At 41.1% G+C, this 26,222-nt stretch overlaps 2 protein-coding genes across 18 annotated transcripts in view; one reads left to right on the top strand and one right to left on the bottom strand.

Annotated features, from left to right (window-relative positions):
* The window catches only part of LOC137133842 (LIM and calponin homology domains-containing protein 1-like), a 72,421-nt gene extending 58,636 nt beyond the window's left edge, over positions 1-13,785 (top strand). For 10 of the 17 annotated variants that reach the window (XM_067517838.1, XM_067517839.1, XM_067517836.1 and 7 more), the window contains 15 exons: positions 532-843; positions 1,384-1,483; positions 1,680-1,777; positions 1,859-1,961; positions 2,548-2,622; positions 3,807-3,832; positions 4,636-4,749; positions 6,740-6,832; positions 7,035-7,199; positions 7,364-7,458; positions 8,656-8,814; positions 9,356-9,454; positions 10,244-10,352; positions 10,941-11,043; positions 11,890-13,785. In XM_067517838.1, the coding sequence (XP_067373939.1) occupies positions 532-843; positions 1,384-1,483; positions 1,680-1,777; positions 1,859-1,961; positions 2,548-2,622; positions 3,807-3,832; positions 4,636-4,749; positions 6,740-6,832; positions 7,035-7,199; positions 7,364-7,458; positions 8,656-8,814; positions 9,356-9,454; positions 10,244-10,352; positions 10,941-11,043; positions 11,890-11,915 (1,677 nt within the window). In that variant the 3' untranslated portion in view covers positions 11,916-13,785. The remainder of the gene's footprint in view (positions 1-531; positions 844-1,383; positions 1,484-1,679; positions 1,778-1,858; positions 1,962-2,547; positions 2,623-3,806; positions 3,833-4,635; positions 4,750-6,739; positions 6,833-7,034; positions 7,200-7,363; positions 7,459-8,655; positions 8,815-9,355; positions 9,455-10,243; positions 10,353-10,940; positions 11,044-11,889) is intronic. The other 7 variants (XM_067517841.1, XM_067517840.1, XM_067517843.1 and 4 more) reach the window with 7 other exon arrangements.
* A 947-nt stretch (positions 13,786-14,732) lies between these two features.
* phox2bb (paired like homeobox 2Bb) lies at positions 14,733-18,730 on the bottom strand. Its single transcript, XM_067517835.1, has 3 exons — positions 17,649-18,730; positions 16,851-17,038; positions 14,733-16,515 (listed from the first exon to the last, which is right to left on the bottom strand). Exons 1-3 carry the CDS (start codon positions 17,887-17,889, stop codon positions 16,087-16,089), a joined length of 858 nt encoding a protein of 285 aa, XP_067373936.1. The 5' UTR covers positions 17,890-18,730; the 3' UTR covers positions 14,733-16,086.
* Positions 18,731-26,222: the final 7,492 nt, after the last annotated feature.

Genomic DNA, 26,222 nt, shown 5'->3' with positions numbered 1-26,222 from the left:
AAAATCTGTGGACAGCAATATAATCGGCTAATATCAGACATTTTTATAATATATGAAATAACATAACATGATATCATGAACAGAATGTGTGGAACATTAACCTACACTGTGAAAAATTTCCATCATGACTTAATGTAAAATGTTGTTTTCAATAGTCTTTTTCCTGTTGCCTAACTAAGAAAAAAGAACTAAGCTATAGCCTTCAGTACTAAACTGATTGTACTGGTAAAATTAGGGTATTGAGACCATTGTTGTCATTTGCTGGTTGTGCTGGTCATGAGCTCCGGGGCAAATACCTGCTTTGTGTTGAGGCAGCTCATTATTCATGTGTTACTGGACTTTCTAGGCCTGCAGAGCCTATTCATGTTCCTTAATTGACTAATCTGTAAAGTAGTTGATAGATTAATCAATAGAAAAATAGTTGTTTATGACAGCGCCTAATATTAAGTTACCTCATCATTTAATTCATTTTTGTTAAACTGTAAAAGACCCATATAAAGCTAACACCATAACTGTCTACCACTGATTTAGGCGGATGGTTTGCTTAGAGTCAACGGCGACATAGGAGGCGATGACATTCCTGCCACACCTGAAAGTCAAGGACGAGAATCCCCTCCTCATTTCCAGGCATCCCCCTCTAAAACCAGCAACATCACCGTAGATGCTCCCTTGTCTGCAGACTCATCCACTCACAGTCCACACACCTCTAGCGGAGGAGAAAGTCCTCTGTTAACAAAGGCCAAGGAGCTACTAGGTGGTAGAGAAGCAGAATCTGAGGATGTCCAAGAAGAGAGAGTCTCTGAGCAGTCGACGCCACGTAGTCGACCAACCTCACTCCCAACGGTAAGAGTGAGGAGCTTGAAATAAACACTAAATCGGATTTCTTTTAGGTAGATTGACTTATAAAACGCTCTTCTATTCATACTTTACTTAGCAGTTTAGGATGAACATGAACCAGGAAATCCCTAGAAAGACTAAAGCCAAAGTGTTACACCGTGTGGGTTTAATGGCTCATGTTTGGTAATATCTTGTTGTGCCACTCTTAAATTTGTCAGCCAAATAAATTAGTTCTCTGGGATAACAATAGCAACTGAAATACTTTCATTTTAATAATTAAACAACACCTGATTTTTTGTGAATTAGAGTGCTTCCATAAAAAAAAAAAAGCACATCTAAAATCAGCCAAATCATTAAAATCACCTATAATGACTGATCGGTTACAGTCTCTATTTTGTTGATATTTCTTGGAACAAAGTTTCGAGAATAAATCGTGTACTATAAAATCTCTTACAACTTCTTACACGTTTGTATACTGTAGCCTGTTGTATACCACACACTTTTTGAACTGTAAATTCACTTTGTTACACCCTGTGGCTCCTATAGAAATTAGAGAAGCCGGAAGAAAGCTTCAAGAAGACTGGAGCCCAACCCACCAACGCTCCAGTGGAAGACAAACCCCATCCAGCAGCTCAACAAACACCAGGTCTGAACTATGCTGCTGTGCTGACACCTTGTGGATGCTTTGAGATCTGTCATTACAAGTCGTGAATTAATTTAAATTGACCTAGAACCTTCGTAAAACGTGATCAGAAAATAGGTTTTTAAGCATAAAATGTAAACAATGTCTCCTTACTATTACAATGTAACAGTAATGATGAAACTGTTGTCTGTGTTTGTAGAAGCCAAACAAGAAAAGGCTGGGCCATCTAATCAAAAGACCTCCAACTTTCTCAAGTCCGGGGTCAGCACCCAGCAAAGTCAGACTGGAACTTTACAGGTGAGGCTGGTAACCAAACTAAAACACATGTGTCACCACACATATTACCCATTCATCCACTGAAACTTTTTTAATCTCCAGGCAAGTGTTCTCAGCTCCCAGGAAATGTCACACAGAAGGGGGAATGTGCCAAGTTTAGTAGCACCAGGATCATTTGAATATCACCTGCAAAAGGAAAAAACAGGTTAGTGAACCTGTCACATCCAGAAACTAAGCTTCTCTTCCATATATCTTTTTTCCTTTGACTTTTTTTTTTTCAAGATTGTCAGTAATCTGTCTGTTATCACTTTTCTATAAATAAACAACCTAAAAAAAAACCCTGCTTCGCCTTTTAAAATGGTCTAGAATTGGCACATAAATGCAGTCATGTTTTTAATTTTCACAAAGGAGACCAGACCAGTACACAGGCCAATAAAAACTGACAATGAAGTCGTGCACAAAATCCCTAAAAACTTGACAAATAGTGTTTGTCATAAATGTTTTTAACTTTTCTCTATTTAGTTTTTACGCAGTTTGAGTTTTTAGTGTTTTGTTGAAAACCTTAGAAATCAGACTTCCAATTTTATTTAGACTCACAATACTTAGTTTACTATTGTCAATTTAGCCCATAATATCACTGGAGCTCTAATGTGAAACACTTGACTTTACCAACTCCCTCAGAGTCTATTCCTGCTAAGTCGTGCTTTTGACATCTGTCTATTCCTCATCATTTCCCTTTCTTCCCTCATTCCCTCCTCTTCCACCCACGTATTTTTTTCATTTCACTATAGAGTTTGCAAACAGTGTCAGGTCTCCACTGGCAACCAGCAACCCTAAGTTACGCTGGGAGTTCTTCGCTCAGCCAGGTAAACCCCTTTATTAGACCTCAAGTTTCTGCCCTGGAGTGCGGAATGCACAGGTCGTCCAGATAACTGCACGTCAGCCACATCTCTTGTTTTGGATTTTCATTTCCCAACCATTATGAATGATCATGCACAATGAAACACGTATGAAGTTGTTTGAAGTCAAACATATTGGTGTGTGGTTTGACTGTATAGTAGCTGACTTCATTTTCTTTCATATTGGATGCAGTTGTGAGGTCGTTTACAAGAAAACAAGCCGCAGCTTCAGTATCCACACATCATAGCAGTCAATGGATTATTGGGGAGAAAAATATTTTTTTTAAAACTCTGTAAATTTGATAGAGGAAGATTTGAGTTTGCTGGATTGACCACTGAAGTCTCATATGAGTCACAGGTGACCTTTGAGGGGCATTTTAATATTTTTCCTCCCCCCCGCAGAACAAGGACTGTGCAGCGTGGCCCTGGTTTCCTAAAGTGTAGTCATGTTCTCGGTGGAAATGTACGGACGCTGTGGAAGGCAGAAAACGTTTAGTGACCAAGAAAGAGTATTAGTCTAACGCATAAGTTGGACTCGAGTTAATATTAAGACCAGCTGGAAAACAACCATTTCTTTATAGGGGATATTTTATATTTTTTATATCATTATTTGTTTTCTACTGTATTTACCACTTGCATTAACATGAGAGACACATTTCATGGCCACTTCTATTAGGTACACGTGTAAAATCTAATGCAATCCAATACAGCAGCTCGGCAATAAATTCGACTTTTACAAGGTTTTAATTTATCCGTTTTTAGGTTGAAACTGGCAGAAAAGTGATAATTCTACTATGTGTTTATAATTAAAGTCATAATGGGTGGCGGAGTTGTACTGAAGTGCATTGGAGTGGTTCTAGAGATGGTTCTAATGTTCTCACATTCATTCTAAATGGAGTTAAAGTTTAGTCAAAACATTAGAACCACCTCCTGATATAATACTTCATTCGATATAATGATTCATTCCCCGCTTGCTTTTGGTGGACTGGTTTCTGTCTCCCAAGTCTGGTTTGTCTGTGGTTTTCATTGCATTTGTCCTTGCAGGTGGTTAAACTAACAATTGGCATCTTCTCATATATTTTCATCGCCTGTTTGCAGTAAGTTTGATCAGTCAGTGTTTTAACTCAAACTCTCTCATATTTACTCTACAGAAGGGGCAGAGAAAGACCAAGGAAACGTGAGTAGCATCATTTGACTGATGAGTCCTTTTACTGCTTTGCATCTGGCTAATCATCATCTACATTATAGCAGGGACCAGTAGTTTAGTTTGATGTTCTAATTTTGAAAGGTTAGGGGAAGAAATCCAAACTTATTTCAAGGTTCTACTGGTAAAAACAGGAACTTAAATCTCCACGAGCTTTTTAAAAAGTTTTACCTAAACAGAAATGTATCCCGAGGCAATAGAAACATGAAAACAACTTATATTGAGTAGCAGAGTTAGTTTTAAGGGCTTTTAAAGTTAGAATTTATACAGATACGACATTTCATATATAGAATTTAATGAATCATAAAGTAGTCTGAGGTTTGTGAGCCCACTCTGTCAGGGCTTAGCTACATGTCGCATCCATTAACATGACATCCCAGGTGAAGGTGCTGTAGATGACAGCTGAGACGCTGTTGGTTTTTATTTGAGCTCATCTCTGTCTTTCTCTGTCTTCTCTCTTCTTAGTAGGACTCCCTTTGGCTAGCATTGGAGTAGTGCTGTTGTGGTAGATCAACTATTTCTGTCCCCTTTCCTTCCTTTCTTCCTTTCCTGTGGTGAATGTGTGTGCACATTGATTGATTTGTATGTGTGTATTGTGGGGCATGTATATCTGTTATTGGCTTTGTGGGTGGGTGTGTGTGTGTGTGTGAGAGAATTGGTTGTGGCTGGATGTTGTATGCATGTATTTCTGTGCCTTGTGTGTATTTTTGCGTTTGTGTGTGTGTGTGTGTGTGTGTGTGTGTGTGTGTATGTGTGTGTGTGTTGGGATCTATCAGGTGTCAATCCCGGTGTTGCCCCAGGCCAGGCAGGGTGACCGCTGGTCTTGGGACCCGGATGAGGAGCGAAAGCGTCAGGAAAGGTGGCAGCAAGAGCAGGAGCGCATGCTGCAGGTATACAGTATAGCTCAAAGAGTAAATCATGGCATATATGTGTCTGCAAGGTTGGGTGCTAATTTCCTCATGGAGCTCAGTGGCTAAATTAAGACATCAGCAATTTCCAGAATATACGCTGTAAAGTACACAGATTCGTTGTCCAAATCAGTAGTGAATAGTAATTAGATTAAATGAAACACAGTGGAATGCACTGTAGAAAGAGGCACTCTGGGCTTGTTCTTGAAGACTATAATTAAAACTCCTTCCTCTTAATTTGACCTCAATTCATAGTACATTTCAGTAGGGGCAGCAAGTAAGTAGCTCGTGATAAAATTTGGGTTAAAGTCACATTAGATTAAGGCAGTCTGTTTGTGGTTTCCATGGCAGCATGCTTTTTTTGATGTCTTGCTAATAAAATTGACTAATAATTCAATGCATAAGCCAGGCATTATATGCCAGGAAGTCTTTTAGGTGCTTGTTCCCATATAAAAGTGTTCTTAAACATCGAGGTTGCAGAATCACTGTTGTTAAAACCACTTCTCGCTGACTACTTTTCAGGGCGATGTATTGTCAGCCCAAATGTCTAAAAGTCTTTTACTTTTCAAACAAAATCTAGCCCAGATATCCAATACCGCTGAAACTGCAACGTGCTAAATCATTAACTGGGATATGTTTTGCTGCTCATCAAACCCTGACTGTACTTTCAAACCATACTGTTTCACAGCACTGCTTAGTTTGCAAACAGACCAATTAATCACATTTTATTGCTACTGGCAAAGCTTGCACTCAATACACTGTATTGAGCTTATACCCCCCCTAAAGGCACAGCCCAACTACTGCTATGTGCACACCCACCGCTAGAGGGCAGTTTTTTACTGTGAAATAACCTTTAGCTTGGTCAGTGTCTCCATCTCATGGCACATACAAAGACAGGGACTTTGTCCAGGGTTGCTGCTGTTGCTGCTGCCCAAATCATGCTCTCTCTCCTCAAACATTAAGCTGCATCTCAAGTCTGCATGTTATTATAAATGTAGATAATTCATTGTTGTTCATAATAAAACTGTACTCATCTATATTAGATTCAACTTTGTCATTATATATGTACAAGCACAAAGCAACGAAATGCATCTATATTATCACAGTAGCAGATAAATCCTGAAAACAGCAATGACAACAGATTTCTCTTCTGTCCAGTTGTTGCAGGTCGGTTTGAGATGAGATGCACTGAAATTGATGATTGTCTGATGCCTCAATGTATTTGTTCCCTCCCTGGTTGTGTCTGTGTTGTCTTAATCTGTGTGTGTCATCTGTCTTGCTTTTACTCTAAATCTTTCATTGTTAATTTAGTAATGTTTTGGGGTTCCTACACAAGTAACAACTAGTCTTATACGGTTTGTCACGGTGTAGAATAATCTTGAGTCGGAGTGTGAGTTGCCAGATTACTGTTATACAAGTTTACATCCAGAATCTAGATTCACATGGAATTCTGAAAAATGTGTGGTGGCTATAAAATTTAACTTGTTTAGAAACCCTGTGTTCAAGAAGCTGCTTTTGCCTTTTGTCCTCACTGCCTGCTTATGATCTCTCTTTTCATTTTTTTTTTTTCCTGTTTTCCCTAACAAGCAAATACCCGACCTGGGGGTTTAGCTGTAACACATTAATAATAAACTACATTTGTTTATGTCTTTATGTCACATCCTATATTGCAGGACATACTGAGGGCAATCCCACATGAAATTCCTATTCAGTATACCACTTATCACAACAGCAATTACAGTTCCTAATCCTTTCTTGGATCAGGAAGCACTCGTAGGGGATTTTATCATTGACTTATCGATTCAGGAAAAAGAGAGAAGCCTTTAGAAAAGCCCGTCAAAGCCTGTTTGATACCAGTAATGTCTGCACATCATCTTTGTTTTTCTGCCAAAACATCCACCTCCAGGAATCTTAGTCTTCCTCTTTGTTGAGGCTCTGCACTGTTATCATGTGTCTGTTGCCATGGTAACAGGAGAAGTACAGGCACGAGCAGAAGAAGCTGAAGGAGGAGTGGGAGAAAGCACAGAGGGAGGTGGCGGAGGAGGAGAGGAAGTACCACGAGGAGGTGTGTGTGTGTGTGTGTGTGTGTGTACGGTCACGTGTTGCAATTATGTGTTTTCGCAGTTTCATTTTTTAAAATTTTTTTGTTTTGGCACAACTTGCACTAAAAATACTTGGAATGTAAGCCTCTGTACATGTGTGAATAACTGGCCCTTATCTTAATCTACCTGTTGTTAATAACTCACCCAACTCTTCCATCAAAACAGGAGCGTAGGATATTGGAGGAGACTGTGACACCGCTGACTCCCCACTCCTCAGCCCTGCCCTCTCCCATCAGAGGGGAGTTCTCCTCCATGTCGGAGCCCCAGGACACAATCGTTCGTTCACTGGCTGACTGGGAACGCAAGCAGGAAGTGCTGGAGAGGCAATCAGTAAATAACTGATTGGTTGACTGATTATAGTTTGTTGGGTGCATGTATAATTATCTATCTGTTCCGATACTCTAGGTGACCGTTGGATTTGTGTAGGTGAGCAAACTGTTTTTTGAGATTGGTTGTTTAGTCAACTGTCTCCTATTTCTCGTTGGATGGCACAGAGGGGGAGGACAGAAAGTGTGGAATGGAAGCGAAGAGACAACGACAGGACCAGTGACATCAGCACCACTGAAGACAGCATGAAAACAAGCAGAAGGTTGGTAGACAGACTTCTGGGGTAAGGAAGCAATAATTCAGATCTTTATTCTAGGGATTTTTAGTTGCAATTCTGATCCACGGTGACTTGAGGGAAGCCTCTGTTGCTGTGACACCCAGTTTAACAATGTCTCTCCCTGGTGTTATGGTTTCTTATCAACCACATGAGATACACACAAACTTCAGAGAGGTTTAAGAAACTGCCAAAGAAAAATGTACTTCAAGTACAACATAAAGACTGCATGTCGTGAGGATTCCCATTCCTCCAGGTTTGCTCATCGGAAGATTGAATCATGTCAACTGGACTTCTTTCTTCTTCGTTAGAAATGTTTCGCTACTCATCCAAGCAGGTTCTTCAGTCTGGATGTACACCTGTAAACTGTGCGAGTTTGCTTTTTTATTTCTTTTTATTTATTTATTTTTATTGTCTGTGCAATTTGCAACTTGGAGTCCTTTTTTTGAGTTATTAAAAAAATCAATTATCTCAGTAGGATGGGTAATCTAACCTAAGATATAATCACAACTTCGTGCAAGTCCAAAACTAAATAAATGTGTGCTCATTAAATGATAAATGTAACTTTAATTTGTTCATTAACTGTAAGTGAATAAATCTGGCAGTAAAGGAATTGATCATTGTAATTCATTTTTAACAAAAAATGATATAGGGGCGGCTGTAGCTCAATTGGTAAGGCAGTCATCCACGGAGCACAGGGTCAGTGGTTTGATCCCTGGGTTCAGTGTCTCTAGGCAAGACACTGAACCCCTAACGGCCCCTTCCCCTCCCCAGGTGTGCAGTGCCAGTCCGAGCTGGGTACAAATTGGCGCAAAAAGAGTTACGTCAGGAAGGGCATCTGGCGTAAAAAAAAAAACTGTGCCAAATCAACATGCAGACAATGATCCGCTGTGGTGACCCTGAACTCACGGGATAAGACGAAAGGACAAAAAAAAAAAAAAAAAAAAAAAGGTGTGGAGATCTTCTGCCAACTTTGCTAGTAGAAGCTGTTCGACAAGGAGGAGGAATCTACAATCCCAGGGTTGATGAACAGATATAGGAAACGTTTAATTGAAGTTTAACACTTGTGTGAAAACCTTATCACGTTTTAGAAATTGAGAAAAATCTAGTGGGTTTGCAAACTTTCACAATCCACTGCAGTAGACAGACGTTGTGTAAGCATGGTCTTCTTTTGGTGATCCTCAGCTTGGTGAGTCAGAGCAGCAGTCAGCCAGAGAAGCTCGGCCACAGTCTGCAGAACGGCCAAAAGCTTCCCACGGTGCCGGCCCAAAGCTCGACTCCGCTAAGAGAGCAACAGCCTGCAGCAGAAAGCCACAAACCCAGCCGGCCTCCGGGAGAGCGAAGGTGTGTGAGAAACTGGTGCTCTGACCTAGCTGCATTTCAAATGAAGCATTTTGTACTTTTGAGAAAGATGGTCTTTCTAATGTTTTCTTAATACTGCCATTGCAAAACTGGTCTAGCATTTTGGCTGCAAACATTTTATCTTCTGCTGTTTAACCCATTTCAAAAATTTCACATTTGTACCAAGTTTTGCATTTTTCAGATGCAGACCAAATCTTTTGCCCATGCTTTTCAGTTCACTTCCATGACCAGCAGGTGGCGTCTTGCACCTCTAGATTCCCCTCATAGTCTCTGCTCCCCTTTAACAAGTATCTGTAAAGCTTGAAATTTGAAAAGTGTTTTGAACATCTTCAATAGAATCACATTCTGCGGGTAAATACAACACATTTTGAAGAATTATGTTTACCTGGGATTTGGCCAGAAAGCACTGACTTGATTGGCTGTTGCCCTGCCTGCATAAGTTGACGTCTGACTGTGGGAGCCAATAGGTCCACTGTATCTGTGAGTCGTCATCATCATGTTGCATGTTGCTGTCCATTTCTAGGAGTGCTTCCATTGATAATAACATGAGCCACGGCTCATCAAAGCCCCCCACAGCATGTTCACCACCTCCAGACACACTCCAGCCTCCAGCATCAAACAGGTACTGCATCACAAACAGCCCAGATGAAAGACAGTGGGGGGGGGGGCGGTTTGTTTCTGCATTGTCATTTTCTGCTACGCTGCCTACATTTTTCCACCCATCTCATAATGTGTGGCACTGCAGCATTAACTTCTCCGAAAATATGACACGATCTAAGAAAGGTGGAGACGAGGTTTATTCCCGTGATTCGCTGTGGCGACCCCTGAAAGGGAACAGCCGAGAGCAAAAGAAGAAGACTTAATCTGTTGGTTTATTTTACAGGCCGTTCATTCATAAATCATTCTGCAAATATGCCAGAGTTGTCAACGGGTCAGCAATGTTCTTGTGTTTGCCTGCAGTCTAAAGCCAAACGTCATTAAAATACAATTAAAAGCACATGTGTTTATAATGGCAGACAAAACGTAATAGAATAAATAGCAGAGAAGAGAAGAAGATTCCTCCTAAAACACTGTAGCCAAGGAAATGCATTAGACCGATTATTTTTCTTTTGTTTTTTAAATAAAAAGTAGTTCTTTTTTATTTGTGTTGGTTTTAGTCCACTTCATATCAGGATCACTCACTTTTAATCATGAAATCCTCCTGCAGGAGATCTTTTTAATGTACGTGTCAGTTTTTCAGCAACACTCCTGGTTGATTAAAGCAGTTTTTGCTCCTGTCTGCCAATAGAAGACCACTCACAAAGGCCTTATTAGCTTCGTTTCTCTGTCGTAATATGTTAACTGTCCTCTCAAAAAGGAGTGAACAGTATTTTACATTGTTTGTGTCTCTCTCTCTTTCTCCCCTTTGTAGGTCTGTCAGTGGGAAGAAGCTGTGCTCCAGCTGTGGTCAGCCATTAGGGAAGGGGGCAGCCATGATCATAGAGACCCTCAGCCTTTACTTCCATATTCACTGCTTTAAGGTCAGTGTGAGAGACGGAGAACTGGGCTTACACAAGCGCTTTTTGTCATAAAATATACCAGCTCATTCCGTGTTTTACGGTTAATTCGCTTTCTTTTATTCTCCACTGGAAGAATGACTCTGTTAATACTGAGTAGCTGAGTAGTAGTGGTGGTGTTGTGTTTTGTTTAAATAATATCAAAGCATTAGCTGATCATTTTTATTTTCCTCTAAAATGACAAAACCCAACTATGTTCAGATGTTTTGTCTGATATGTTTTTGTTCCTTTGGGCAGTAGACTTAGGTCACAGTTCATTAATATAAATACTTCTCTGAGCCAGTTTGTTTTGCTGGGGGACGTATTCTTCATTATGATGAACATGTAAACATACAGATACTATACAAACAAGCTGGAGCATTAAACGTGAGTTTATCCACAGCTGAAAATAGTCCGTAACAAAGCACTATATACTTTCTTGGGGTACATCCCCTAAAAGCTAGTAGCCAGTTGTTTGATGTAATTACTGAACCTTTAAAAATATCAAATCATATGTTCAAATGTAAACAAATGAATATCTAATATTATTCAAAAATGACCTCTCTGTCTCAGTGTGGGGTCTGTAAGGGACAGTTGGGAGATACAACCACGGGGACAGACGTCCGGATTAGAAACGGCCTTCTCAACTGCCATCAGTGCTACATCCGCTCCCGCTGTAAGTACCCCCACCTCTCTTCCATCCCATCTCTTCCTTACTCCCCCAGCTAGTCTCAGGGTCTCTTATGTTTTTGTCACATCCTTCCTTTCTTTAGAAATGGAAAAATTCCTATTTATTTATCATTTTTAACAATTAAGAAAACCAACCGGCAGAAAGAAGTAACTTCATTCATAGATATTGCTTGTTAAAGGAGTTTAATCATACTCTGAAATTAAATTAAGCACAAGGTGTAATTTTTTTACGAATGCTGGCCGTGTTTAATTAATTCCTTTTTAATCATAAACACAATAAATAAATAGTCATCATAAACAAGGTAACAGAAAGGTATGATTTATTTTTTCAAAATAAACATGACGCTGTTTTATGATGAAAAACTTTAAAGTTTTTTTTAGTTTTTTTTTTTTTTTAAGTTTGATTCTTTATTTCATCCCTTGTGTGAGAAGGTAATGCACGTATGTATTAATATAAAAATCTTTGCCAGCGCAAAGATATAGGAATCTATTGCTATAATATAGGAATAGTGAAGCAGATGCAGGGAGGAAGACAAACCAGTGATGTAGCAGCCGGGACAGGATAACTGTACATTTCCATCCCTTTCACCTTTCCCCGACAAGGGCAGAAGTTCTAGCTCATGTTTGAATAACCTCTCAACAGCTGTTACCATTAAGGGATCCGAAAACCACATAATCAAATCCCAGACTCAAATCAAAAGACTCTTTAGTCATTATGTCAAATTAAGAGGTTTTTCTTTCATTCCACTTGTTCTTGACCTTAGAATCCTAGAAACTAATTACAGTTTTAAAAAAATTGTGGGTCGTCCTCTTTCTTTTTTTCCCTTTCAAGCGGCCGGACAGCCAACCACATTGTGAGGCTCGACGGAAAAGCACTTGAGCTCATGGAAGAAAACCCATCCCTGCTTTAACCCGATTATCAGCAAATCATGTCCTTCACAGCGTGTCAGGATCTTTTGCATTCTCTGCAGCTCAATAAGCACTGGAAGATTCATCACATGGGCCAAATAGGGATCTGGGGACAGTCCAATGTTTTGAAAAAATATATCAATTTTTGTGTCATCTGAAGTGTGCGTAAAATCTGGAATTCATTGGTCCTTGTACCACCACAGACCCTTATGTCATCATGCAGCATGCGAGCGAGAGAGAGAGAAAGAGAGAGAGAGAGAGAGACTGTTCTGGGCTGGCAGCCATGTTGGGAAAACGCAAACAAAACAAACACAGGTAGGATATGTTGATATCCTATGCTGTCAACGTGAACCCAGAAAAAATAAAATATGTATTAGTTAGTATCTGAATTTATTTTTCTTGTTGAAAACAAATGTGAATATTGACCATTCAGTTCCTTATGATAGAAATGCAGTATATCACACACAGTAGCTCATCTAGCTGTCATTTAGGAAACGTGAGCTTAATTTGGACCAATTTGAATTCAAACATTAGACTGAAAACTGAATATGTGGCAAGGCAGCTCAGGTTGGACTTGGACTTGAAAAATATGAATTTTGCTTCCCTGCAGTGAAGTCCAAAAAGAAACACAAACTTCAAAGTGCAATAAAGGTTAGTCCAAACCCTATATGCTTCCCCTGTGCTGGGAATCAAATTAGCTTGTAATATAAACACATCATGGATGTGGTTTCATCATTAGGGGCAATAACATGACTTATGAGCTGTTTTTGTGCTTTTGGGTCACAGCAGGTTGTTCCTCATCCAGCCAGTCAGCTTGGAAAGCCAGTGCTTTAATGTGCCTTAGGAAAGCAAGGTGATGCAGGAAGAAACGCCAGCATGTGGTGTTTTACTTCTCTGCCTTTAGGGGTAGACAGATGGGCTGCAGCCCACCCTTACATCGTACTTTACTTCAGCTGATGAGGAATGTTTCTTTTCACATATCCAACACCTGTAGTTTCATGTCTCTGGGGTTCTTCAGTGGTTTGCAGCGAAAAACCAATGCAAGGAAACGAATGCGTACATGCGTTTTGTATCTACGGTATATAACCTGCAGGGGGACCATTCATTTAATTTTGGATGTTTTATTCTAGAACGATATAGACTTAATGTATGCTACTAAGGTAATTTTGATAATTTGAGGTAATTTTGATAATTGCTCATTAGTAGGTCTCATTTATAGAACCAGAAACCACCATTTTGCAGCTCGTTAAACAGCAGAAGTATAATGAACACACATACCAGCAGCAATTGCACCTGTGCAATATTTGGTTGGATGTAAACTGAGGCTCTGCGCTCTAGCTGGACATTTTAAATCACTTGCTTGTCTTTTTTTTTTTTTTAACTTGTTTGAGACAAGCTGTGTTACATATTGTGGATGTAAAGGAAAAATGCACGTTTAAGCCTACAACCAAATGTTTTGCTGTATGAAAGTAAACTAGCAGCCTCCTTCTTTTCCTGAACTGCGTCCAAATAGCCAGGCTTCTCCTCCGGGTTCATCTCTGGTCTACAGTATTTTTAGGCTTATGTTTTTCGATTGTGTATTTTATTTTTAATCCTCATTTACTTAATGAATACATCTGGGCTGGGGATCTTTGAGACAGTGCTGTATTCAGACGCTCTTCTTAACACGATACTTGGGGAATGAAAACCTTTACGTCTCTTCTGTATTTATTGTATTATTCACCTGAACACTATCCAAAATATAGATTAATTTGATGTTTAAATGCAATGGCATTTAAAGCATACTGTATGTTTATAAATAAAATTCTATAAATTTAAATCGTGCTTTTGTGTTTCATTTGGGCAGTGATCCCTGTATAGATCATACATGACCCACAATATTTGCATTTATGGAAAAATGGGCAGAAAAATGCAAGTTGCAAACGTATGTGGACATTGTGGAAACATAACCCCTTCATATAATAACGGTTCAGTTTAGAATACAAATTAATTTTGCAGGAGAAACCTCCCCAAAAAAGGAGGCGTTAGAAAGGCACATTCTTAAAAACAAATACAGATCAAGTAATACTACAAACAGCTGATAAAGCCTAAAATATGGCTAATAAGTGTACGAGGAATGTGCAGGGACAATTAAAAAAAAATGATGTCCATTAATTCCGATGTTGACATCTTCTTAAATTAAGCTTTGATCGTAGAAGCCACAGGCTGCCAATGCGGTGTAGTTCAGGTGCAGGTGATGACCAGACGGGTGCTGCAGGTAATTGTGGGGCCTGATTAGGATTTCGTCTCTAACCGTGTTGCCTAAAATTGTGCCTCCATTTTAGATGCACATGGTTCATGTTTGATCATAATTTGCTCGAGCAGAGTTTCTTGAGCGTGGGGGGGGAAAAAAATCTTTCAAGTCACGGATTTTGCTGCAACACCCTCAATATTCTATATTTCCATCATCGTTTCCAATTCAACTCAACTGCTTTTTATTTCTTCGTTATAAAAATAGTTTCCTGCATGACATTGTTTTGCTGTTAAATCTAACAGGAAGGCTCACAGTTTGTATTTTAAAGAAAGTCAAACTGTCAATTTAAAGCAACCTGCTCTTTGATGAGAAATTAATATTAAACACCGGGAATTGTTCGGGCCTCAAACGATCGTGGCCGAAACTTCACATTTATGAAAATCACTACTAAAAGAATATTTTAATCTTCGTTAAAACACGAATAATAGCTCATAGTTTACTGATACCCCTCCCCCCCCCCACATATTTAAAGAAAACATGACAAAGCGGCTTGGACTATTATTTTTTTTTTATCATCAACAACCATTTCAATGGTACACCTGGAAAACTATGTGCACATGTAGAAATATTTCCTTCTTAAATATAAGCATTCATTACCTACATATAAATAACTTTCAGATCCGGGACAAAACATGTTACATAATGCTCACAAAATGGGAGAGAAATCATTGTAAAATCAGACAAAGAGACAACATGCAAATTATAGAGAAATAAATACAATGTTTGCATCCATTCCCTTTTTTTTTTTTTTTTTACCCAAAATAAATTCTTCATAGGGAATTTTGTAAAACATCAAAAAGACTTGTATGATCAATCTACGAGGGAGTATGGCCTATGGTTCAACTATAGGAGACAGTTATACGTATTAACACTATACAATTTGAGCCACAAAAACACTGCCGTAGAAAGACACACAAAACATACAGATTTCCTGTCAGAGGTGAACATTGCAGTAGTTTGTGCCTTTTTTTTTTCTTCGAGGAAATAATTGTGTTTATATCGATAATTTAAAGAAACTAAACTCGCAGCAGTCCTGGAAAGAAAAGGGAAAACATAAACACACACGCACGCACACGCACACACAGCTGTAAGAGGCTGCTTCCACACTGCGGGATGTGTCTGTAGGAAACAAAGGAGCAGAATTGCGTCAGCGTCTTGTTGGATATGTGTTGCTTATGCAGACGGATTTGGAAGAGAGCATCGTCAGTCACTGATATTAAAGTGGCTCTTTACCAAACAAAGCAGCTGTTGAACTCTGACATGTAATGTGACTGAACTGGGCTCCGTTGCTCACCGGTGGCACTGCGCGTTTCCAGTGCGCACGCGTTTGCGTAAAAGGGGGTGCCACAAAGTTTTCGTCGTAACGAGTCGCTTTGTCCAATATTCAGTCCTGAATGTGTATTTTGCTTCTTAAATCACGTGGAACAGTTAGTTGCTTTGGGATGCGATGTGCTGTCTTGCTTCGAATTTACGGAAGTGTCATTTTGACGAGATTCGCACTGTGAAATGCTTAGTTCTGCACTCTCTTCAGGGTGTTCAGTCCTGAAATATGAATGGACACTAGTGGAAATGGTTTTTTTTACCCGACTCGCACCTGTGCAAAATACATATTGATTTAAGAAACGGTTTAACAATGTGATATTTTTTTTTTGTTACAGAAAAATGTGTCAGCTGACCACAAGGAATGACGCAAGGCTTAAAAATAAAATAAAACAGTTGCTTTTAATTGTCCGAAAGTCTGTCTTGAGCAATTGCTTTTCAGTCTCCGGGGAAGGAGGAAACTCTTCCCCCCTGCTCTCTTTCTTTCCCCCAGCTGGAAAAGCTTCATTAGAACATGCTGGTCTTTACTAATGTAGCTTTGGCTCCGTTCTGTCTTTGCAAAGATGACAGTACGCTGGCGAATGGCCCGCCCAACGAGTCCGGGATAGAGGTGATGGTCCCCGGGGCGGTGGCCCAGCCTTGACTCGGTGCTGTCACCCCCATGCCGGTGGACACGGAGGTCTTCACTTGGTCTACCTGTCCGTTCCCAGAGTTGTTGACCTGGCCTCCGGTGGGGCTCGGTCCGCCGCAGTTGGAGGTGGGCACCGGGTTTGGGCCTGGCCCTCCCGTGCTGTCCGGGTCGGTGGATTTGGCTTCTTTGCTGTCTTCATCTCTGGAGTCGGACTTCTTTCCGGAACTGGACTTGGCAGCCGCTGCGGCAGCTGCAGCGGCCCGCTCCTGCTTGCGAAACTTGGCACGCCTGTTTTGAAACCACACCTGAAAAGTCGAGAAGGATGCAGCAGAAAGGTTAAAGCTCTGTGGGTAGATGGGTTCTTTCTTGAAAAGGGCGCGACTGGTGCGAAATGTTTCGTAAATCGTTTACCTATAAATGAGTTTTTGCTTTAAATGTTTTTAAAATAAAGCCACAAAACAGTCGCAGGCCATTAGTGCCTCGTGTCAAAACAGTAAAGCTTTTTATTCACTAAGGTCAGTTCAGTGCGAGTGATTAGATACAATATGTAAAAGTGTATAAATGCACTCATGCTTAATCGTGCGTAATCGTGCACAACGGTGGCCGGGCGGCGCCCGTTGCAGAGCCGGCGTCTGCGTACCTGCACTCTGGCTTCGGTCAGATCGATTTTCAGCGCCAGCTCCTCTCTGGTGTAGATGTCCGGGTAGTGCGTTTCCGCAAAAACCCGCTCCAGCTCCTTCAGCTGGGCGCTGGTGAACGTGGTCCGGATGCGCCTCTGCTTCCTCTTCTCGTTCAGCCCGCCGTGGTCCGTGAAGAGCTTGTAGGGAACTGTAAGCGAATTGAAATGTCCCCCGTTAGACGTGTGCGGTCATCGTAAAACAGGTGATGCTGTCAAATGGAAGTAAATTCAAATGGGATATTGTGCGTAAAATGTGGTTAAGGGCGCTGGGCTAAAGTTTCAATAACATTATGCGTGAGCCGCTGTGAGTTAGTTGATAACGTTGCTGACCTGTGATGCGGTTAATTGTACCGTTAAACTAATTGTTGCATCTCAGATTGAGTCTCCAGTTTGAAAACTTGTCATAATGTTCCCATCCGCCCTGCCTGTTGCTACTGTAGCTCCAATTCGGTGTCAATAATGAGCTTTAGTCTTTGGTTATCTAATTATTTTCGAAGCTTTATGTCTCATCGCAAAGTAAATAAATTATGCCTATCATTTTGGCAGCTTAAGATAATTCTGTTGGCGGTTTTGGGTGTGACTGGGATAGTATAACCCAGTAACCGAATTACCGCTTGCCTGCAATCGCTTCTAACGTGATAAATTCTTTCATTTGTGTAAGCAAATTTCGTTTGGTAAATACTAAACACATTTCCATTTTCAAATGCAATCAAGGCGTCCTATAATACGCAGGGTTGAGGCTCCGGAGCTGCTGCTTACCTGCGGCGTATGGGCTGCTCTGGTGGTCTCGCAGGGTCCCCAGGCTGCAGGACCCCGGCGTGAGGGACGGACAGCCGGAGGTGGCTCCGAACGTGGTCCTGATGGGATTGTACTGAAAGCCACTGGCTTGACTGCACGAGCTGAAGTCCGCATAGGCCGATGCCAAGCTCGACGTGTCCATCCCGGCCATACATGACTCGTAGGCAGAGGAATTTAGGTAAGAATACTCCATTTTATACATTTGAGAAAGCTCGGTGGCGTTAGAAAGCTGCACTTCCCAGGAAAAATGTCAAAGAAAAAAAAAAAGAACACCCCCCAAAAAAGCGGGTTAGAAAGAAAAAAAAAATAAGAAATAAAAAAAAGGAGTGACGAGAAGGCTCGAGCTGAGCTTGTGGGAAGGATGTTTGGTTGGAACTGATTGGAAGGAGGCTGGACGGTGGGTAGATGTTCGCTGCTCAGCGCCTGCTCCAAAACTGGCCTCCTTTATAGGAACCTAGCCCTGTTTTATGAAAAGCCCCCTAAGAGCCGCCTAGCCCGAGGTCTCTAGAGCATATAGTCCTCATAATAAACTTGGCTCTTTCCGCTTGGACAATAGCAAAGCGTTTGGTCTTATTGCTAGCGCTTTTTTACATGACAATAACTCATCAGTCTATTGGGCTGGCACTGGGGGCCCGGGCTGTCCAACCTCCCTATCATTGATCCCCTGCATCTCTAATTAGAATTTAATACCACGCCATTACGCACCCCTCCGCCGCCCGCACGCCGCCCCCCTCCACCCCTCTACCCATCCACCCCGCTCCTTTCCAACCACCATCTTGCCCTTTAATTCAATCACGCCACTTGGAAATAATGAAAGTTGGGTGACGATTTTCCCTGATCCAATTTTCTCCAAGCTTTTAAGCCTTTTATTTAACCGTATACCTTGGGCAGGATTTCACATAGTATTCCCCCTCTGCCTCTTCTTTCTGCCCGTCCGCTCCGACGGTTTCCACCGGTTTTTGTTTTGACTCTGCTATTTTGCACCGACGCTGCACAAGCAGAATGGGTTTTATCAGGTATAATGAAGCTTTTTTTTTTTTCAATGTTTTTTTTTTTTTTTTTTGTGGTTAAGATATGCGGATTCGTTGGGGGTTAAAATCATGTTTTCCGGGAAATAAAATCACCTGTGCCAAGTGCAGGTGGCTTTTTAAAATAGGATTTATTTATTTTTTTGCAGCAAGTGTTTGGTACCAAAAAAATGAAAAAATATTAAAAAAAGCACCTGGTAAAACACATCTGCACCAAAACTAATGATCTCGTCCAGTTGACTGACATTTCTTTGTATTGAAATATGATTTTAGCACTGACTGTGCAGGTGTTTTCCCTCTCTACGGTGCACACACCAGTCACATCCGTAACAACTCGCTTTGGGACTGCCGACCACCGCAGGGTCCTGGCAGCTTCACAGCAAATCAGACCTACATCGCAACAGTAATTTCTGGTGGTTCTGGACCGTGTAGCAGCTAAAACATTGCAATGAAAGTCAAAAATAGTCTCTATGGGATAAATGACAGCGAACCTTATGCGCAGTAATAAACGGCTCCACTTGTTTCCTTCTCATTATATTAGTTTGGCCTGTTTTCCAAAAAAAAAAAAAAAAAAGAAAAGAAAAGAAAAAAAAAACATTTTCCCGAGTCCTTCCCTGTCCTTCCTTGCGCTGCTGCAACATAATCTGTGCTAAAACTTCCGGGTATATTTTCATGATTCAAATGAGTTTGTAATTGTCTTTATTACTTTCATTATTTCGTTTATTTGGCAAATAACATCTTTCTAATGAAAGTAACGAACTGGCGCGGCAGTCATCGGACCTCTTAGGCTCCCAATATTGGCTGAGTGGTTAATTTGGTTTGTGTAATAAGGTGAAGCGTTTTGGATTGCGTTTACACACTCGGTGTGTTTCTTTTCTTCTTCTTTTTTTTTTCTTCCAATGGACCTATAGTTCAAGTCCTCGTTCGAAGGAGTGGGTTTGTTTCTCACCAAATTATCGAATCACAAAACGGCGCAGCAGGAATAATAGTGCATCAATTAAATTTTGCAGATGCGACTGATTTGTTGGTCTTTCGGTGATTGATCTGAGTGCTAATGTTCTCATTCTGAGGCTCTGCGCTGAGAAATCCCTCTAATATTCCTCTGTAATATTCCATATCCTCTCAGTATATGGGGAGGATACGCTGCGCAGTAGTGTTTTTTTGTTGTTGTTGTTGTTGTTGTTTTGTTTATCATATGTATCATTTTGGACACTTTGTCTCACAATTTATTACATTTTACTTTATGATTATTATAGATCTTCTGCTTATTCTATAGAAGCTCAGAGTTGTTTTGAGTGGAATTTACCTTGGATGTTCTTATTTTGCATCATAACAAAAGACGGCTGGAAAATATGAAATATTAATTTCTTAAAATGGGGCCAGCAGGTATTACAAAAATAACAGGTCTCCCTCAGGAAAGCAGGTGACTTTCTATGGTCACTGCTGGTGAATAATTTCGTTTTCTTGAACCTTTTTTTTTCTTATTGAGGTGTAGCTGTTCAAACTGGCAGGAGCGACGTGAGCTGAGGATAATTTCACTTGCTTTCTACTAAAGCAAATATACTGGCCATTTTTCTACACAGACTTCAGGTGCAGCTCCCACATTATCTGTCTGAAAAATAGAAAACCCGCTCGCATTTGCCATCAATTACTTTTCTCCACAATTGTTGACGTGTTGCAGTGTGTTTCTCCCCTTTCTTCCGTGTGTTCATTGTCTTTTCAGAGATCAACGAGAGTTTAAAAAAAAAAAAAAAAAAGTTAATTCTTTCTTGACACAACCCGGTGCCTATTATGTAAATGTTTTCCTTCTTTATTTCCCCCTTTCTACACACGAGCTGGGACCCAAAAGTTGTACCAAATGCTTAATTTGATTATTGAAACCAAAGAGCCAAATGGTTCACCGTCCTCCCTCCACGCGTCTGGCAGCGAGAAAAGAAACCATCTCTGGGAATTAATCTAATAACGCTCAAAGAAACGAGAAGTCTTTTCTGATATTTCGCCGAGGCAAATACAATTATAGCTTTTAGCCATCGGTTTCTTTCACTGAAGCCACTCTTTATTCTTGCGCTCTATAGTCCGTCCACCATAGTCCACCAGCTATTCAAACGCCTGCTCTTTTATAGGTTCGACATCTTTTAATTCTTTCAGCTGGTTCGGGCGAGTTGAGAAGCCGCAGTTTGATATTTTAATGTGGCAATAATGAATCCGATTGTGCAGTAGCGGCTGCTTTTCTTGTGTTTTCTTTTTTCGGGATTCTTATTTAGCAAGATGGCACAGGGGGGCTGGTGGGTGCATGTTGCCACGCTTTTCATTTAAACACCATTTCCAAACTGCAGCGGTGCGTAAAAACAGTGATTCACAGTAACATAATGGTCATTTAATTTGGGTAAAGTGGTAGTTAATCCCTAATTATGTGGCAAATTGAGGACTTCAACATATATGCCTTCACTTAAATAAATCAGGAAAATGCGATGTTTGCAAGACCCTAAATTCCCCTGGCAAGTGCCGGACAATAGTCGGGATATAGCAGCAACTCCTCTCCATTTAGTGCGCACTGTCGTTGCTCAGCGATATAGGAATGCGGGTCGACAGGAGGGACAAAAGGAGGAACAAAATGCCATTGTCTCTGGATGGATTGGATGGATCCACTCCCCCGAAAAGGCAAAGAAACAGAGAGCGATGGGAGGGTCCCGCTGTCACATTTCACCTACAAAGTCTCACTCCTACGCCCGAGGAAATCCTACGCTTATCAAAACGGTTATTAATAAGGCCGCGTGTTGCAGGGGAGGGGCTCGGCAGCGGATAAAAAATTCATTTTGGGGATGCTCTCGTGGCAATTTAATGTGATGTCTCAATTTGACAGGGTGGATAATGGCGAGGGTCTCGCTTTTTCACCTGCAAAATGAGTGGGATTAGACGGTGGGAAACAAATCTGCAACTCCACTATGAAGAGTCAGACTTTAAACAAAAATATAGAATATTCTATAATCTTAATCTGGTTTTATATTTCTGAAGCTTCGCATTTGGAAAGTGTTCCAAGTTGCCGTGCGTAAAAGGCGCATCACGTTTCCAAGCGCACAGATGGAAAGTGACATCTGGAGAAGAAACTAAATTCAATTAGAAGCTGGTGTCTTTTCTGGCTGTCTGCGAGAAAAAGCGTGCAGCACAAAAGACGTCGTGACGAGTGCGCTGTTTCAACCTGCTGTGTCCGTGCAGGCTCCGTCATGTTCTTGTTTTTGTTATCAGACGACTGTTGTCATTTTTCGCTGATGTGTCTTTATTGTGTGTTGTAATGGTGATCGGCGGGTTTTTAGAGGAACATAATCCTCTATTTATGCAGGACGTACGGTCTGTGCACCTTTTAAATCTTAAAATGATAAAATATGAAGTTAAGCAAAGTGGCAGATTCACAGAAATAAAAAGCATGTTTGTGTAATATTTTCTGTGTGTGATATTTCCCCGTTGTCTCCCATTAACTCATCCCGTTATTTTGCAGATGCTGCAGGCAGCTCCCGCAGAGCCCGGCTCATCTCTCCTGGCCTCCCCGGGTCCCCCCTGAGCCTTTATCCGCGCTTCCCAAGTGACCAGGAGACCAGCCAGTGGATTAACATAAAAATCTTATTCCGGGGGATAAGATTAGGAAACATATTACCCTCAAACGCGGCCTTGGCACGAGCGAGAGCCAGGCAAGGAATCAATTACTAAATTACTCCAACCTCTAAGTCGACATTAACGCAGAGAAATGCCATCGACCGCCTCTGAAATAAGATTTCACAAAGATGTGATCATTAAATCTCTTGCCAGTGTTCAAGAATTTGATTCATAAAATCGTCTGAAATGAGATGGAATTAAATTCTTATCGGAGCTCTTGTCATCGTTTCATCCCGCGCTGTTTAACGTTGGTTTCCCTGTAAATAAACTTAGTAATTGAATCCGCCTCTCCGCGACACATTGTTTGGTTGTTATTAATTTATTGCAGCCGTGCGGGCGGACGGATGGGGCCTGAGCCGGCCTGAGTCTGGATGCTGCAGCTGGATGTTCTTTGTGAATGTCTTATTTTTGCAGACACCAAACCAACGTTGAGTGCGCGCGCACGGTTTAGCTGCAACGTGCTTTGAGGGGGGAACCTGTCTGATGAATCATCTGTCAAATTTATTTTTACATTTTTTCTTTTTTTTAGTCTCCTGCATTTCACCCCAGCGGGGTCAGGGCATATTTTATTTAGCATAGTCTACTGGCATTGCCCCCACCTCCCTCCCTCCCCTCCCCACCCTCGCATTAGCAATTGACAATTATTAGCCCCAGCCTCATAAATCAGCTGCGTGACCCGTTATTATTGTTGAATTCAATAGCTGTTGGGGAAGTGAGGGTCAGTGTCATTAACTTGGCCCCCTCTTTCTCCACACCCACTCCTCCACTACCCCACACCACCCTCGGGCCCCCTGAAGGCATTTGGCCCTCAATACAAGGACCTGCTGGCTAATAATGCCGTGTGGTCGGCCTAAAAGCTTAATCACACATGCATTAAGCGGAAGACAGCGGCCTTTTGTGCGCACGTAGGTTTTACTGGAATTAAGCGATTAATGGTCATCTGAGCGGCAGGCGACAAGGCGGCGCATCGAGAATGATGGAGCGATTTTTAATGTCCAACAAAAAAAGAAGAGGGAGAGAGAGATTGGCCAGTGGGAGCGTAGGCGTCAGGATGGACGCAAGCAGCGAGGACGGGGTGGTGGGGGGTTGGGCAGCAATTACAGTAGGACGTGTCTCCCAATCCATCATAAAACGCCAAGGTCATTGTGAATTCTATTGATTATTATACGGCGCATTGTAATGTTCATTACACCCCTCCTGTTGCAGCATTATCATATGCAAAACACACCACATGTAAACACCTGCTATCAGTTTCCAAAGCTGCTAATTTGTCGCGCCCGGTGCACCCCCCAACTCATTTTCATATTCTTTTCATGCCTTATGACCAAACCCGTGGCCTCGGTTTGTACATTAGACTCCGTATTTTGCCCCCAGCCTCCATCTGCATAAACCATCAGGCAGCCCAATTATTATTTCCATATAGTCAAAAGATGCCCGACGAGGGCGTCTAGTCAACATCACACACAACAGGATGCTCTGCCTAATGCATTTTCAGACATGGGAAGTGAGACCCAATCATTTGTCAAGGACTGAGCACGTTCCTAACTGGGAGAGGAAGTGGTGCTGTTACATGAATGATTGGATAACATGACATGTATTGTTCTCACTAGATTACAAACAATGTTGCACCACAATCTGTGTTACGTTTTACAGGTGTTATGACAGGTGCGCATGATTAACATTTACCTTTTTAGAACAACTTCAGCCTCTGTGGTTCTTTGAGCATTAAGGTTATTGCCCACTGGAAAGGGCCCCTACAGAAACTCAGTCATCAAGCCTCAGTTTGCTTTACAGCCTTAAATAAAAACGTACAGTAGATAGTAACTGAACCCTCCTTTTAGCAATGTATGGCTAGAGCACACATGGGTAATGCTAATATTAATAATAATCTTCATCATCACTAGTTTATTGATCCCCTTGGGCAAATTGTTGCTGGACAGCTGCACATAGATGACGGCACTAGTGTGGGGGGTTTCAGTGCCTTGTTCATGTCCAAAAAATGTCCATTATGAAACTCAGAGCAAGTTTAGCTTCTGAGATTCATTAACTTTTAGTCACGCTTAGTGTTAACTCCACCTGCACAAACCAGAACTACTGGTATTTAGCGGGTTCAAATCCCACCCCACCGGGCGTGGACCCGCCCAGCCATCAAGCCCAGAAAAAAAAAGCAGGGTTGCTGGAAATCTTTCAGCTGTGGCGTCTCCTGAAAGGACAAACTGAAACCTGCATTAAGTGATGATTACAGCCACATGTTTAACATTTTAGGCTGTTTTTTAGTTCGTCTCTTTATGAGAACTATATAATCAAGAGCCCTTTCAGTTTCATGCTCTTGTTTGCTTTTTTGTCATTTTTTGTTATTTGTGTCCTATTTGTGCAGCTATATTTGACAGAACCTGCCAAAATGAATTATCTTTAGTAGTAAGATGTAAGCGGCGGGACACTAAGCTGCTCATCGTTGTAACAAATGGTGAAGAATGACACAAATTTTAAAATATCTTGAGGATGAATTTTAAATTAAGATCTTCAATGTTTAACAAAGGATTTCCAAGTTGGAAAAAATACTGTCGTTTGATGTTGATTGAAAAGATGAAAATGACATAATTTAATCTTCTCTGTTCTCAAAAACTGTACAACAGTGATATTTCAGAGGTTTACTTTGAGGTCAGTCATAATCTCCATGTATAAGTGTTGACCTGTACTCACTACTACTCTCACATGTCTTTTTCCATAATTTGTTTTGAATCACATCCATCTTTGAACCCTTCGTTTCTCTACTTGCTAACAGAAACTTTAAATTAATTAACTGTATATTGAACACAAGGACTCAACTACCTTGAATTTCATGCACATTTTGTCACTCTTGCCCCTCCTCAGAAAAGCTTTCTGCAGAAAGTGATTTATATTTCCATGACCGCCATCCAATGGTAGTGCCTGTTGATCAATCAAACCTAATTGAATTGAAAAGAATCCTTAAAGAACAGCCAGATGGGAGCCATCAGAGTCGGTCTGTCCACTGCGGACTCTGATTCACTTCCTGTTCCCAGAAGGCTCCTCTCTATGCGCTGAAGGATGATGCTGCACCACAGAGCTGGGAAAGCTAGATTCAGTATTCCAGCTGAAATCAATACATTTGGATAGTGAATTGGCTGCTACACACAGTGAGCGTCTTACATTGTTTTATAATGCTGTCAGAAAATGCATGTTAGGGTGCTGCAGTGCTTAGAGAACTGATATGTGGCAGGGACAGGATTTAAAGGAGCTTGGTGATATTTTAGATTTTTCCCACTGTGAACAATTTCCCTGCACCGAAGACCGAAACCAGCCCTAATTCGACAAAGAGCAAGTTCATACAAGTGCAAAGCAAATGTATTTTGTAAGGTTTGAAGTTAGCTTTCTGAAACATGATTGGCTGTAAACAGGAAAACTCTGGCTCCCTCTTAAGTTCCACATTCAAAGCCAACTGCTGCATGATTTAAAAAGTGAATGTGATGTCGGTTTTCTTAAAGCGCAACTTCACACATTTTCAACTTGCTTTCTTTGACTTTAGGATGTAAATGTAAATGAATGCATTTAAACTACCCTCTGACTTCCCTATAATAAAATAGTTCCCTGCTTCTAGCTAAAGCAATACTCCAGATGACGTCATCCGGATGAGTTTTTCATCATTAGGAGTTTAGATGACGTCATCTGGAGGAGCTCTGGAAAAGCATGTTGACCGTGATTACGAACTTCAATGTATGAGCAACAAAATAGCATAATCTAAAACCGAAGGTTCCTCCAAGTGATGTCATCTGGAGGCATATTTCCGCTAGATGTAGTGTTTATCCAATGGGAAGGACAAAGCGAGCAAAAAGTC

The sequence above is a fragment of the Channa argus genome, chromosome 10, assembly GCF_033026475.1.
Source record: "Channa argus isolate prfri chromosome 10, Channa argus male v1.0, whole genome shotgun sequence".
Classification (NCBI taxonomy): domain Eukaryota; kingdom Metazoa; phylum Chordata; class Actinopteri; order Anabantiformes; family Channidae; genus Channa; species Channa argus.
This window is presented reverse-complemented; position numbering and strand designations above follow the sequence as displayed.